This window comes from Malurus melanocephalus, unplaced genomic scaffold (genome assembly GCF_030028575.1).
Source record: "Malurus melanocephalus ecotype Western Australia unplaced genomic scaffold, MMel_1.1 scaffold_1759, whole genome shotgun sequence".
Taxonomy (NCBI): Eukaryota; Metazoa; Chordata; class Aves; order Passeriformes; family Maluridae; genus Malurus; species Malurus melanocephalus.
In genome coordinates, this window is record NW_026624991.1 from 2760 (window position 1) to 19057 (window position 16298).

A 16298-nucleotide genomic window follows, 5' to 3' on the forward strand; every position below is an offset into this window, starting at 1 on the left:
CACTTACAATTCACTTGATCACTGAGAAACAGAATTTCTATAGACAGACATTTTGTTTCTGCAGTTGGAATTTCAGGTCTCGGAATGATGGCCATGTAAATAAATAGCCTGGCACCTTCTTCATCCACTCAGAAATATTACAGCTATATGCTATTCTAAATCAGGTGTACCTCTGCTTTGAACAGGGGGGGTAATGTGTGTCCAGTTTACATGAAAGACTTGTGTATATGCTGTGTAAAAGTCCAGACAAACATTAAAGAATGGAACTGTATGGAGAAGGCTTGAGAGGAATCATGTAAAATGATACATCACAGGGTGTAGCTTGAGGATCTCAGTCCTGTGACTCCTGTGACTGGGTTAAGCTGGCAAAGGGGGAGATCCAGACTACACTCCATCAACCCAATCAGGAATTTTAAGTGATTTGCTTTTGGTTTTACCATTCAGGCCTTACTTAAAACAAGAAAAAAGTATAACAGTCTGACTCTACATCTCATTTCTCCTAAGTTCAGGGTAATACAGACAGAGAAATGTCAGTTTTATGGAGTTTTTTTCTGGTTCCCAGGAAACAATTTTTGTTGTAATTTTCTGGTGTTTCATATCACAAAGGAACATAAACACAAAGGGTGAAGATTTCAAATTTTGCCTTGGGTTTAGGCCTCCTGTGGAATGAGGACCTGTCTGGGACAGTGCATAAATATTTCCACACAGTTTTTTAGTATCACTTACCTGCATTTTGATTGCCATCAAAGCTCAGGTATAAGCCAAAATCTGTCTCCAGGTAAATTCTTGTTGTCCTCTGATATATACGAATACCTTCATGAGGTCGAACAGGGGGCCTAACTTTCACACCATCCAACTAACAAGGAAAGAAAAAATTAAAATTTATTATATATAGGCCAAATTAAAATCTGGTTTCAGTACAGATCCAACACTTATCATTTTTTTTTTAAATAATTATACCCAATAATTAACTAATAAAAACTATAGTATGTTTTTAATTTAACAAAATCATGTATTGAGGAAAGCGATCTGGCCACAGTGCTTTCATATCATCCTAAGAAATTTCTGTTATTGAGCCATAAATGTATACAGGAGCTATGTACTCTCTTACACACCAATGAAAAGGAAGGAAATTAAATTATCCCAGTATAAAACAAACCTTTCCCTGCTACTGATAAAAGTTTGTGTGGCTTTCTTGTAAGCCTTGGGACATTTGGTGCTTCATTCCTAAAACTCTATTTATTAATTTATTTGTTTGAAGTAGAATTGTGTCTTTCATAGCTATGAAGAAAAAGGACTCAACACAACTGAAAATCTCGTTTTTGGTTGCCTCACAGCACTGCTATAATAATTCAGGTCACTTTGATACTTTAATTCTTCAAAACAAATGTTCATTACTCAAAGGTCTTTTACTCCAAGGGAGAGCCTTTCTGTGTGCTCTGCAGTCAGGGAGAGACTTACCAGAACCTGCTTGTTCTGCCTGAATCTCACTGTGTGGTTGTAAACATTGATGAGCATCTCTTTCAGGTAAGTAATGTGTCGACTTCCACGTAAAGGATAGTTGGTGCCTTCAATGCTGAACTGTGTCAGAGTGTCAGGTAGGTCAGGGATGGTCTGAGCCAGAATATACGTGTATTTCCCTTGAAAGTGGTGCACCAGCCCATCAAAGGTGATGTAGTGTGGGTCACCCATGACCTGGCATCTTCCAAAAGCTGAAAGGGAAGAACTTCATTACTCTTCAGTCTAAATGTGTATGTGCCAGATCCCATGCCTGGATTGGTTCAAAATATTGGATAAAAATGATTGCAGCTAGCATGCAGGTCTGAAAGCAAAAGTGGGTGCTCAGGCTTCACTCTAGTGAATGGACACTCAAATGGAGAGATGGACAGAAAAGCTCATTCCCCTTCTAAGAACCACTGTGAGCCAAGCAGAATATTAGGGTATATAGAATTTATAGAGATTAAGTTGTGCACATTGGCCCTCTACAAAGGAATAACTGCCACACAACATGGCTTGCAGTGGGCTCTTAAGAGATTTTCTTTTCATAACCTCTGCCATTTCCAACATTGGAAAGCAGTGTTTAATTTTGGCTGAATCCATGCTGTCATTGATTTCCTCTGAGGGTAGTAAATTGATCCCTGAGTTCACCAGATGTAACAATCAGATGCAGTGACTATCATCTATGTATTCTCCTTTGACCCATGAGCACAGAGTAAACCATAATGCCAGGAGCAAGGCTATCCTTAAAACTGCTGGGGTGCCTCTGCTCAGATATTTTGCCAAAATGTAGCCAGGGGACGCTGGATTTTCCTTATGCTTTTGTAGTGATCCTCAACGCAGTAGGATTGGTGCCCTGCTATTCTTTGAAATTGAAGTGCAGGAATACTATGCTACAAGCTCTCTCCTAATCAACCCAATTTACCCAGAGAATATGGAATTAACTTTGCCTAGCCAAAATAAATACTGAATGAACGTACCAAAATCCTCTGATTGGCCTATTGTCTATCTGTTCAGATCTGCTCTGTCCTGGTTTTATTGATTGGTTTTTAGGGTTTTATTTTCTGTTCTCAAATAAACATGCAACAGCAAAAACAGGATCATTGTGATGGGCTGAGTTCTAGCTTTGGTAGATGCAGTGTAAGTTGTTTCACAAACTGAGTTCTAGTTTTGGTAGATGCAGTGAAAGTTGTTTTTTTTAAAAAAAATATTTAAACTAGTCAGGCTGAACTGTCAAATTTCTAGGTATAAGTGAATAATAACCAGGTATCCATTTCTCTCTACAAATTCCCCATATGGAATAGGAACCTTTTGTTATGAGAACTGAAGCCATTTTGTATTCAATGATGTGCTGTCAATGACAGAGTCAGAATTGCCTTCTTTCTCCATGAAAGAATGGAATTGCCATGAAAGAAAATATGGACACCCACATCCTCCCTCCTTTTGCAGCCCCAAAGTGAACCCCAACTGGGGACCTCCTTGCACATACCTGTTGGATTGCACTTGTGTTTTCCATCTTTGACCACGCAGGTTTCTCTAGAATCACAGCTATAGCTCTTACAACTGATGACACCGTTCTTCTGGCACTGGCATCTTTTGGTGCAGTGTGGAGTTATCCATGTCTCCCCAGCCTGGACACAAGTTGTGTTAATAATATCTTATCAAGGTGCTCAGCTTTGAAGTACAATAGGAGTTCAATAGCCAAAGGTGTGGACACTATCTAGGTGATCCTTGTTCAGTTGGCAATTCTACAACTGCTTGACTAAGTGTAGTCTCACCAAGAGCCTGGGAGACAGGATCTCAGCCCATTTATCTTTTATCATTTACTGTCTTCAGTGTGAGAATTTGAACACAAAACCTGACTAGGACAGACTGCCTGAATGACTCTGATCAATTGACTGTTTTCAAATAGGCTCCAGTTTTGGCCTCAGCTGCAAAGTACCAAGTAAAATCCTGCATCTCCCAATACCCAAGCCTGCAGCTTTTACTAATCAGGTGAAAGGTATTTAAGAGATAGACCCTGAAGTCTTCGATCTCTCTCTCTTCCTTGTTAAGATGGAGCGGAGACTAATTTTCCACAAGTTTTGAAGTCAGAGATTTGCTCCACAAAGTACTTACGCTGTAGTAATTGTTGTCATCATCCCTGCAGCCACAGCTGCTGAGAGGCACACAGTTGCCATTGCTGAGCACATAGTGATCGTCACATTCACAGCCCTCTGTGCACTCTTCTGTCTTCTCACAAAGGGAAGAGGCAAAAATGTCACTGCATGTTGATGGGCAGGCTGAGACACAGTCTGTGTAGTGGGTCCGGGATGGACAGGGCAATGCTTGTGGGAGAACAGAGCAACGTTATTAAATGCATTTACAAAGTGCACTGCAAAAACTGAAAGCTACACCTTGGCCTAGGGAATGGTAGTACAGAAGTGCCTTTTTTTTTTAATAGCTGATTTTCATCATCAGTTGGTTTTTATTTTTATATTTTATTAAAAAAACCCAGAACAACAAAAAGCAAAACAAAGAATGCTCTGTGGAACTGCTTATTCAGTTTATGTGTCCTAACACAGTGTCCCACATCTTTCAGCCTTCTGCTTATATTAATTCTCCATCTTAGGCTCACTGCAATATCTCACGGCACTCATTTGGCTACTAATACTGTTCTAACTCCACACTAATATCCATAGCTTGTCTAGTTTTGAATAATCTCTGGATTTATCTGAATGTGAACACAGTGAAGTGCAGCAATGGAATTATGATAGTAGAATTGCATTTTGTGAGAATTTGGATTTAATTTTCTTTTACATGACTTGTTCACCTAATTCTGCTAATTTTTTCATGCTATCTGTCATTCAGGTTTCAGTTTTTTCATTTGCTTGTGTACTTACGGCAGAATGTGCTATTTCTCCATTTAATGGTGATTCCATAATTCTTGCAGGTGTCCACATAGACTTGAACTATGTCGCAGAGAGCAGACTTCATACCATCATACTGGCACATATCATAGATGCAGATCTCTATGAAGTCGTCAGGGTTGACTAGACTATGGCATACTTTGAATTTGTCTGATTTTAGAACATTGCACTGTCTTTCAATGACTTGTTGATTCTCAGCAGTGCAAGGAGGATCATCATCTTCTCTTAAGTCTGGCAAACAACTGCAAGAAAGCACAGACACAGGCATCTAAGTTTCAGAGTCATATATAAGACAGAGATTGAAACTGGAAAGTTTATTTCCTCTGAAAAGTAGAAAAGGCTGGAGGTTATGACTTCCTTCTGTCAATGAATGAAAGACTGGGCAAAGTAGACTTGCCTGAAAACAAACATACTGTGTCTGACACTCATTACTCTCATTGAACTTGGCCCTGACTAGAAGATTGAGTTCACAGCTTGACCTTGGATGTGTCTCATGACTGCAAATTTCTGTGGTGACCTGGACTGAGCCAAGCTGATCTTGGCTTCCATCCATGGGTCTGCCCTGCTTGTCTCACTCAGGTAGAGGGGGATGGATGGACCCTGGCTGGTGATGCCACAGTTTTCTCAGCTGTGTTGTCACATATGGCACCCTGTGTGCTAGGGAGCAGCTGGCCCTCACCATTCCCCAGCACCATTATCCTGCTCTGGGTGTTACCAGTGTAAATTAAACAGAGTCCACACTGCCCCATAGACTCATTCCCCAAGTGTGTACAGAGATCCATAGAACAGCTGTGGTTTCCCTCTGAGCTGTGCAGTGTTTTCCTGTGGGGATGGCTTGTTATTGAGCTTCAAATTCAAGAAGAGGAAAGTCTCATGTATGATGTTTATATGTTACAAAATAGCAAACAGTCAAAACAATTGAAAACAATTCACTGTCTCCTGAAATAAGATGGGAGGTATGAAAATTATTTAGCAGTTACCCTTTATCACTGTCTGTCTCCACTTCCCAGCTGTTTCCAAACTCTGGGGCAGTGACAACTGTACCATTGGTCAAGGACAGATCATCTTCACGATTACCATTGAAATTGCCACACATGCCATGCACCTGCAGATGAAAAAGAACCAAATTCTAAGCATGACCTCTTATCATCAACTTCCCCAATATCTTCTTGTTTTTTGCCAATGAAATAATGTGACCAAATCACCACCAGCAACCAATCCTGTACCAGACATTTCAGAGATTTTGACTGCACCCATGGAGACACAAAGCAGAAATTGCAATAAATCTGTGATTCCCTAAGGCTTCATGCTGTTTATTTCTCTAAGTTAGAAGTATTCCCCTATACAGGTAATTTTCTTTAACTATCCCCTTGGAACACAAAGAAATTGTTGTGAAGAGAAAAAAATAGAAAGGAAAAAAATTACATGTTACAATACAGCTACAAAGAAAGATGCGATAACAAAACACAGGAAAAAAAAGTAAATACACAAAGCAGCGCTTTTGAAACAACTCCAGATGTTTGCATACTAAATCTTACCTGTGAGAAATAAGAGCGTGGGAGGGTGATTTCCAGATGGTGATTGCCATCATATTTCACTATCACACCAAAGTCAGTTTCCACTACTATAAATCTGCCAACATTTCCGATGGACATGCCTGGCAGTCGGTTCTGCACTGGAGTGTAGACTCTCTCATTGTTCAGCTGGAGAGATGAGAATTTGTTAGTATGGATATTCTTCCATGAAAGATCGCAATCTATATTTCTAGCAGTGCTGATGATTTCTCTGTGAGAGTTTTAGCTCTTTGTATTTCCACCATTGCATATTCCAACTATGCAATGTTGTAAATAAAAGTCTGTAATCAGACTTTTTGAGCTTCAAATTCAAGAATTTTGTAATCAGCCTTTCAGCTGAGGAGGGCTGGGCATGATTCATTTCCTGTGCTTTTAACAGGGAGCTGGAAAGATCCCTGGTAGTGAGCAAGCTCTTACTCACCCTTGGGGCAGATTCCTGGCTCCAGTACTGCCATGGCTCCCCATATTATTCTAGGCTGATACAGTGTGCCTTGCTCTCTATAGGTGATTAGGCTGATAAAAGCTGTTGAAATGGGGAGTCCATATTTTAATTCAGGGAACAATTTCCCAGTATGGAGGCCCAGGGTTTAATCTCCAAGATATGGACAACAAAACAGTGAACCCAAACCAGAAGTCTTGGGAACTAGTGAGAAATTGTATTTCCTCATGACACGCACTTAATGGAGGTGCCCACAAGTATTGAGCATATGCACACATGTTCCTTAGGAAATGTGAGACCCTTTTGCCTACAGGTATTCTAAGTGAGCTAATTTTAAGAAACTTCTTGCCAGAATAAAGAGCACCACCACCTACCAGGATTCCTTTGTTTTTCTGAAGGGTGATTCGTGTGCCATGCACATCTATGTAGACTTCTTTCAGGTATGTGGCCCCTCTTAGTCCTCTGTCTTCATTCTTGCCAAGTATGGTTATAGGAATGACATTGGTGGCAGTGCTGACAACCTCAACCAAAGTGTAGGTGCARGTTCCCACAAAAGTGTACTTCATTCCATCAAAAGTGAAATAATGGGGATCTCCTACCACTTGACATGTGGCTTGACCTGARGGTGAAAAAAATGGTCTAAGAATTTTGTACAGGATTTCACAATGGGCTCAGCTCACCAAAGCAATTTGCATTAGTGTAGCAGCCTCATCCTGATTATTATTATGTGGGCAAACCTTCACAGAGGCATCTTAGGCTCATGACAATGACATTTATTTGGAAATAGGAAGATTCTAGAAATCATCTCCTAAATTTAATTTACAAATTATATAACATATAATTATATATACAAAATGACAATTTGGCAGCAAATTAACTTCTGTTTGTATTTCTGTATGCTGTGGTAGCTATGATTCATGATAGGTGAGGGTAATACAGAGCTTTTCTACATACCTGTATAAAAATACATAATTAACTGTATAAATATAGATGTAAATATAAAAACAAATAAAATTTCATCTCTATACAACACAATGCAATTGTCATAACCCAGGCCCACAGAAATGCAATTCTCACAGAAATACAACCAAATTTAAAACTTGCTGCACTGGTTTGGGACTTGAATTTTCATTATCAACACAAATAGAATCCAAGCAACCTTGCAAACTTATGGGCAGTATCGGTTTTTGATGATACAAAAGAGGAGGGCATCTGTGCTTGCAAGACAGAAAATCATGCATTTTCATCTTAGCATTGGCAGCAGTCAGCTGGGACTTCTTTACTATCCCATATGAAAAAATATTTATAATAAATCTTGAAAAAGAAGAGGATCTAATTGTGGAATAGACATTTTAAGTAATTTTGAGTCAGAACTTACCATTGGAATGACAGCCCAGCACACCATCCTGAATACTGCATTCCTCTTGGACTCCACACTCCCAGGATTTGCACTCAATTGTGTTATTTGCCTTGCAGGTGCAGCGCTCAGTGCAGAGGTAATGGGTGAACCAACTTTCATTCAGCTATGTGGGAAAAAAGAGGGTAGAAGTATATATTATAAATAGGTAAGTAAAACCATAAGGGAAAATTGAATTATTAGTATTTGAATGTGCATGATATGTGATCATTTGGGCAATTGTAGGCACACAGCTCGTGAGCAAAGAAAGCTGGCAAAGTAAGTCTATTTTGAAATTATTAATGGTGTAAATATTAATTGTGTAGTGTTATGAACATGTTTTTTTCTCTCACAGTGATAAAGAACGAGATCCCTTGTTTTGTTTTTTTTTTTTCTCCTTTTTTTCTTTAAATGTCTGATGTAACTTGCCTGGTGATACTGGTTCTTTTCATCAACACAACCACAGTTGCTTTCTGGCACACATTTGTCTCCACTCAAAACATAGCCTTCCTTACAGAAGCAACCTTCCACTGGCAAAGAGCTGCAGGAATCAACTGCTGAGATGTTGAAACAGGTAGAGGGACACCTAGTACCACAGCTCTTGTAGATGCTGCCTCCAGGACAGGACATTGCTAGATAAAGAGAAAAAATAAGATCACTTAAAAGGGCAAAATCATAATAAAAGTTCTCCTGATGCTTTCACTGTTGCTCTTGAAAATATACAAAAAGGTTGTTAAAAAGTCTGACACAAGAGAGTGCTGAGTACAAAGGATTCTCTTGCTGTGGGAGATGGGTGGCTTTTACTAGAGGTGGGCAAGACACGTGGGCCACCCTTGTGCTTCACCTCCCAGTGAAGTCAAATGTTGCAGGCTCATGAGGATAGGTCTGATGAGATCACACATGACTAACTGTGCTTGGCTCTGCAAACCTTTTTCTGCTGATTTAAAGGCATAAAGTGACCCACTTAAGGGAACACAAGAATCTTTTGCCATACATCTCATACATCTCCATCACTGTAGTTACTATTTGAACATCTGCAATATATTCCAAAATACAACTAAAAATTACACTCTGTCTTTCACTGATACTCCGTGAGGGAAATATACTTTCACACCCCTCCTGTTGACGGCAGAATTGGATGTCTATTGCTCAAAACATGGTCCCCATGCTAACATTACATTTTACAGAAATCCTGAAGCATTTGCCCATTTCTGTCATCTAAAAACCACAGAAAAACATGGTTTTGACTGGATTCTTTTATAAATCACTACGTATGATTTTCATTTATTTCTGTCCCTACAACAGGATGTCTTATTCCTGTCAGTTACAGCCAACATCTCCAGTCATCTAGCCAGACTTTCTTCCCTCCGTCAGTTGAGTTTTTATTTGAATCACTGATGGAGACAGCATTTGAGAGTCAATCCTTCTAAAGTTACTGACTTTTCTCTATTACTATAATCAAGCTATAGATATTCAGGTTCTGGGTTACGGCTTCAGACTATGGAGTCTGAATGTCCAGCTTTAATCTGATTTGGGGAGTTAGAAGCTCATTTCTTGCTCTTCTTTTTATATATCAATTGTCTGTTCTCTGTCCTCCCAGGGCTGACTTACTGGGTGCCTTATCACAGTAATTCTTTTTCCAAACAGACCTGCTCCTAGAACGTATCTAATTTTTTATTGTTTAGTTTAAATGCAGAACTCATTGTTGATCACATCAAAAAAAAAGAAAAAAAAAATAGAAAAAAGGTGCAGATCTGAAGGAAGTAATCCAGTGGTAACTAGTATAACAAAAATTATTGTACGACAAAAAAAACATAGAGAACAATTATGGTTTATTTAAGTATGTCTGACCTGTAGAAGACTTCTTTTTTTCTCTCTCCTGTCTGTAGTTTGTGAACTTATATGTCCTTTAGAAAGTGCTGCCCACAGAAATTGTGAACGCCCCTTCCCTGGAATTACTCAAGATCAGGTTTTTTGAGGCTTTAAGCAAGCTGTTTTAATGGAAAGTGTCTCTATCCATGGCAGGGGGATTGGAACTAGGTGATATTTAAGGTTCTTTCAAATCCAAACCATTCTATGATTCTATGATTGTATGTCTGGCAAGCAGAAAGCTGTCCTGTGTTGCTTAAAATCAGCACCAGTGGAATCCCTGGAAAGATTTATTCTAAGARATATGAGTTCATTATATTAAATTTGCCATAAGGTCATTCTGGAGAGAATTAATTGAGAGGTAATTGATAGTTCTAGAGTTCTTTGCTTTAGAGAGAAATACAGCACTTTCTAGAAACAGCTGCTTTTCAAGGTCTCTTATTATGTTTTTTTTTAACCAAAAGCCATTGATAAGCATGTTTTATGGAGGATTACCAGCTCCACTTACTTTGGGGATGTTAGATTGTCATTGAAGCAAAGGAACTTATTTCTCCAATGCAGAAGCTCATATAAGACACAGTTGAATGTAACCAGAGTTTTCCAAGAAAGTAATAGTAAATTATAAATATTATAAAACTTCAGGGATTTACCCTGCATGTATCCTAACGTTCTTGAAAATTAGTGGTTTATACAAATCCTGGAATGTTTCTGAATCTGAAGCAGGCTCAAGACATTGTAAAAGATAGCCTATACTCAGAACATTATGTAAAATGTAATAACATGGAAAGGTAGAAGACGATGAAGTTAAAATCCAGAATAGATCTTTATATCACAATACTCACGACAAAGAGTAGCATTYCTCCACTCTATGCATATCCCAGCATTGACACACGACTCAGCATAGGCCTGCAGTCCATAGCATAAAGATGTTGCCTGTCCCTCAGTGAAACACATGTCGTAAACACAGTTTTCAAAGAAGTTTTGTGGAGGCACCTTAGCGTGACAGTCCTTGAAGATTCCTGAATAAAGCAAGAAARATAGATAGAAGGATATAGAAAAAAAAACACTGGTATGTTAAGACTGTGACCACCAGTATTTTCTGTCACAGCAAACACATTGGGAATGTTCCAGGCTGTGCTAAGTTAATGCAATACTTGAAATGGATACACAATGTACAATTGACAATGGGCTCTCTGGATCAGGTTTCCTTCTTTTTGCATGATTGATACAACATAGCTTACATAAATTAAGCATTCCTGCCTAGGCAAACCACTAATTCTAAACAAATACAGGGAACAGATACAGAATTTCAGATAAAGTATTTGTAATACACACACAGACAGTGCCCTCTGAACTATCTCTTTAAGCAAGCAGAGTGCAAGTCACTATAACACAGCAGCCATGGGTCCCTGTGTACATTCTCAGATAAAATTCATGGACACATTGGCACTGTCTGAACAGATGACAAATCCTGCCCAGTCACCTATGGGTTTTACGTTGGCCTCACACTGGAGGTTTTAAATGCTTCCAGTATGTGCTCAGAGAAAGAGACTATAGAGAAGGGACAAAACAAGCTACACCATGCTCCATCACATGGCTCAYAAAGATCTACCAACATACTACCTGCTGGGTCTGTGATCATGCCACATGCTGTGTTTTTCTTTGCTTCACTCTCCAATGCAGGATCACATTGCTCTTCTGTCCCACCATTGGAGCATCTGGGGGAAAGCAAGCAAATCAAACACGTGTTTGACATCTCTTACTATCAGATTTTCAGTGGAGAACAAATACGTGACAACCCTGCACAAAAGAGTGCATTTTRTTTCAGTCACAAGACTTTATCCAGCTTCTTTGAAAAGCTGATGTCAGCTCTCTCACTGAATGGACTCCTTTTTTGATCCCTTCTGGGAGATTCAAAGGCTTATTCTTTGCTGAAAAAAAAGCCCTGTGCGATCCAAACAGTTATGGTTTCCAGTCAGGAAACTGGACTGATACACCATTCCCCCTCATACTCAACAGACAGTTCCTGCTTTGGAAAAAGAGACTTAAAGGACACAAGCCCTCTTATCATTCTCTGCTTTATATAAAGGTGTACCTCCCTACTTCTAATGGGCAGCTGGAAGATGTAGAATGGTACTGGATGAAAAAGCCAGTGAGTGGATGGATATTTGTTTTAAGAGTTTGCTCAGCAAATGCCAAATGATTATACATACACGGTGTTATTCTCAGGCACAAGCCAGCTTTCTCCAAGATCAGTGGAACCACTTGCAGTGTCACCATTGGGCTTTATATTGTCATCATTTGGATCACCATTATAATTACCTGTGAGGGTARAAAGAGATTTATGTGACACATGAAGTTCAAACTTGGCAAAAGAACCTAGCTTTCAAGCTGTGAAATAAATTGAGCTAGGGAGACTATGTATGTAACATCAATCTGTCCTGGGCAAAGTAAGGGCAGAACTGTGTTTTGACATTGACAAGAGCTGCTGTTCTGACACTTGAAGCAGAAAGTCTGTAAGCTCCTATGTAATTAAATTACATGGCATCCAAGAAAAAAAACTTATATTAAAAAAAAAAAACAAAACAAACCCTACTCATTTTCTTACATCCTATATGTAGAATATCAGACTAAATATTAAACAATGCTATTTGCACCATTAYAGTCTTAGGTAGATTTCCTGCACTGAAAGTGTGAAAAGCCCATGAAGAGGTAATTGAACTAAGAAGCTTCAGATGATCCAAACCAAAGAATAATCAAAAAGTCACAAGAAAAACTACTCTTGTAATTTCTACAGGCTAAGAAAAAAAGTAATCACCAGCTACCACTTACCACAGAGGCCACAGAGCAGACCACTGTAATTAGAGGGCACAGACACTTCTGCRTAATGATTTCCATCATATCTCACCCACAGTCCAAAGTCAGTTTCCAAGAGAACATATCCACCACTGCTTTGAATACTGATCTTCTTTTCAATAAATACAGGCAGGTTCATTCTGCGACCATTCACCTGTACAGCAAGTTGTAAAAGTAAGTGTATGACTACTGGGACTCCTACAACTACCAGCAGCAAATACAGTTTACTGAAAGATAGGATCTTGTGCATAAGGGAACTGGAATTGATTAAAGAACATCTGAGCAAGTTTGTAGTCGTTCTTATTAAAAGATGTAAATGTCACTAATGAAAAGATTAGGTTTTGTTATAAACTTTACAAAGATAAATAATTATCTGCATGTCAGTTAAAAATTATGTATATCTTTTAAACAATATTTTCTTACATTCACTTTCTTGTTTTTCAGCAGAGAAATCTGGTTGTCATAGACTTTCACATGCACTGACTTCACATAAGAGACTTTGGTGTTGGCTCCTCTGTGCTCATTTGTTGTGGACACATCAAAGTATGGAAGACTCTCAGAGACAGTGCACACTTTGGAGAGGGTGTAAGTGCAATTTCCCATGAAATTATGGACTTTGTGGTCAAAAGTGTTATAATGTGGATCCCCAGATGCACTGCAGGAAGCAYGACCTGCGGAGAAAGAAGGCAAAATCCGTCTGAGTCTTCGCCAGACATTTGCAGTTGCTCAGTTCCCAGTTTGTTTGTTTTGYCTTGTATTTGTTGCTCAGATATAACAGTGATGACATCAGTCAATAGCACTCCAAAGCCAACCCAGCCTTCTCTCTTTGAACCCATAAAGAATCTGTACTCTTTTTTTAATCAGAAATCTATGCTAGAGGTTGACAAAGTTGAGCAAAAGGCATTATTAAGACATCATTATATAAAGTGGAGCAGTGAATTTTAGTGTCCAGATCTGAAAGGCTATTTCTAACTAAATAGGAAGAATTTACCCAAAAAATTTATATTGTTGGTTAGCCAGAATAAACTGCTGCACTATTAGCTGTCTAGGGTTCAGTACTCACATAATTTATGGAAATTGAGTATTGAATACACAAGAGATCCTTTACACACATTTAAAAATGTTAAAATTAAATAGCCAGTAATAATATGTACAAATTGAGGTACATATTATAAAAGAAACAAGGAAAAGAGGTCCTCACATCTTTTCTTCTCAATGCCATGTTGAAATATAGCTACACTTAGGGTTGTGTCTACATGTCAACCTTAACTCCTTACAGAGAAAGTACAAATAATCCCAGAATGACATACTTAGCAATTACCAAGAAAAACAGAAGAAATCTAAACTGAGTTGGTGAGCAAGAACTCTCTCGTACTTAACAAGCTGATGCATATAAAACTTGGTAATTAAAATTGTAGGAAAGAAGCAGTTAAAACTTATCTAAACTGGCATTTTAGTATATATCCTACATAATAAATCAGTCTTTCCCAGGAAAATATAATTGGATTATATCCCAAAAAAACCCCAAATTTGGAAGCTAAGTTAAATTTTAAAATAYAGACACAATAACATCTGTATAGCAGGTGAAAATTTGCCATACAAAAGAGTAATTTACATCTATGAAGACAAGGCAATAAAGAGTAAGTGTAATAACAATCATATGGTCTACCCTTAAAAAACATCAGCACTGTGGCAAAAGAGACCCATTGAAGATGTATATAGACAGAAGTCAGAAGGAGAAGACTCTCCCGGAGAGGAGAAATGTTGCACAAGTCAGATTAGCCAGGAGTAACTCTGGCGCTCCAGTATAGAAACAGTCACTGGGATATGGGACCTGGATTTGGAAAACAGGGATGTTTTAAAAGGCAGTAAGAGAAGGAGATGGAAAACCACAGTACCTGAGCTGGGTGTGGGGCTGGTTGGTGAGGTGGTGAGTACAGGCGGCGTTGTGGTGCCTGGCAAGGGGACCGTGGGTGTTGGTGTCGATGGACCTAGCACAAGAGAGAGTTAGAAGAGATGTGTACCAACAAGGAAATGTTCTTGCAGGCATCCTATTCACCCAGCCCAAAACAGAGTGAAACAAAAGTGGAGAAGGTGTGTTTGATAACAGAGATTTGTCCCCAAATGAGGATGTTGGGTGCTTCCCAAAAAACCACAGACCATTGCAAACGCAGGAAAAGGATTCCACCTGTCCAGAAGAGGCTCGAACCACCACCAGAGTGGTCAGCTGTGTCATACATGGGGAAAGCTCCACCAGAACTGCCCCATTCCTTGACTCTGAGATTCAAGGAAATCAAAGGAGATCGACTGAAGACTTACCACATTCAGTGCCAGCGCTCCAGTCTCCCAGAGCAACGCCTGCCTCAGCACAGGCTGCAGCGTAGGCCTCCAGGTCATTGCAGAGCTGCTCTGTGCTGCCACCCGTGGCACACTGGTCATAGACACAGCTCTCAAAGTATGTCTTGGGTGGCACAACTGCATGGCAYGGCTGGAACGGRCCACCGAGGTGTGTGAGGATGGCACACTGCTTGTTAGCTGCCTCCTCATCACTGGGGGAGCAGGACACAGGCGGGCTGATGGCTGGGTCACACCTACAAAGCAGACAGACAGCCCTGAGCTCCCTGCAGCCTGTTGAAAGCAGTCACTGCATTTCCTGACCTCCTTCAGGAAGACAAAAAACACAGCTTTGGCAGTCCAGATCCCTCAGTGACACAGGCAACCATGGATGTCACTTGAAGGTGTGGAACACATGGCCCACAGGCACCATTGCTGTCCCTGCCTTCAGGTGGACGGAAACAAACGGCTGAGGCATTTGTGATCCAAACAGCTTAGATAAACCATCCTGCCCAATCCCAGCACACTCTCCATTGAGTCAGGAACCTGCATCTCCTCTCTTGCCCCATGCTTGCTGTTACCARCCCTCCCTCCTGATGCCCCTCATAGCTCYCCTCTCCCATGHTCCCTTCCCTCCTTCATCTGCAKKATGGAACAARGACTCACGGCCACTCATCATCCGGCACCATCCAGCTGGCTCCAAAGTCGTTGAAGTCGGGCACAACCACCCCATCGGGTCGCATGAAGTCGTCCTGCTGGCTCCCAGTGTATGTCCCACACAGACCACACAGTTTGCCCTTGTACTTCTCAGACACCTTCACTAGGAGCTCATGGTCTCCATTGTACTGCAGCTGCAGGCCCAGCTTGGTAGAAACGCGCACGTAGGAGCCGCTCAGGGAAATGTTCACACCGGGGGCAGGAGAGGCAGGCAGGGAGACCAGAGCCCCGTTGATCTGGAGAAGGGGCACAGAGGGAGACAGAAGCATAAAGAGGTGCCCTCCACTGACAGCTCGCTGTTCCTCACTGGGGTAGTGCCAGTGTCAGTGAGCCAAAAGTGCTGCTGCCATGAGAAACCCTTCCCAGGCCCACGGGGGCAGCAGTAACTGCACACACAGCACACCAAAAGCTCAGGAAAGAAACCAAAAATGTATGCATGCCAAGCAGCCATATCTGCCCCTCACACAGCCCTGCCATGCTCTCCTGTAAGCATGCAGCAGGCTCGGGGAATACCTGGGGACAGAAGGGTATTTAAGGGTGCCCACTGCACCTGTTGTTCCCAGGTGTAAAAATGAGAGGCTTACATAGACGGCCTTGTGCTCGCGCAGGGCAATGTGGAGGCCTTCGAGGGACAGCGCCACGGAGTTCAGAGCTGTCCAGCTCTGGCTGCCGCGATGTTTGTTGCGGGTGGTGACACTGAACCCAAC

General features: G+C 40.6%; 1 protein-coding gene across 1 annotated transcript; it reads right to left on the reverse strand.

The window, feature by feature from the left end:
* Nucleotides 1-1275: 1275 nt before the first annotated feature.
* LOC130587321 (zonadhesin-like) lies at nt 1276-6166 on the reverse strand. Its single transcript, XM_057388298.1, has 7 exons — nt 5945-6166; nt 5387-5511; nt 4380-4648; nt 3616-3824; nt 2987-3128; nt 1462-1712; nt 1276-1281 (listed from the first exon to the last, which is right to left on the reverse strand). The coding sequence occupies exons 1-7, from the start codon at nt 6059-6061 to the stop codon at nt 1276-1278; spliced, it is 1119 nt and encodes a 372-aa protein (XP_057244281.1). The 5' UTR covers nt 6062-6166.
* Nucleotides 6167-16298: the final 10132 nt, after the last annotated feature.

Coding starts and splice junctions, on each gene's coding strand:
- LOC130587321 (XM_057388298.1), bottom strand. CDS start 6,061: ATGTCCATCGGAAATGTTGGCAGATTTATAGTAGTGGAAACTGACTTT. Junction 3,825..4,379: donor GAGAAATAGCACATTCTGCC/GTAAGTACACAA, acceptor TTCTCCCACAAG/CATTGCCCTGTCCATCCCGG. Junction 1,713..2,986: donor ACACAAGTGCAATCCAACAG/GTATGTGCAAGG, acceptor CTTCCCTTTCAG/CTTTTGGAAGATGCCAGGTC.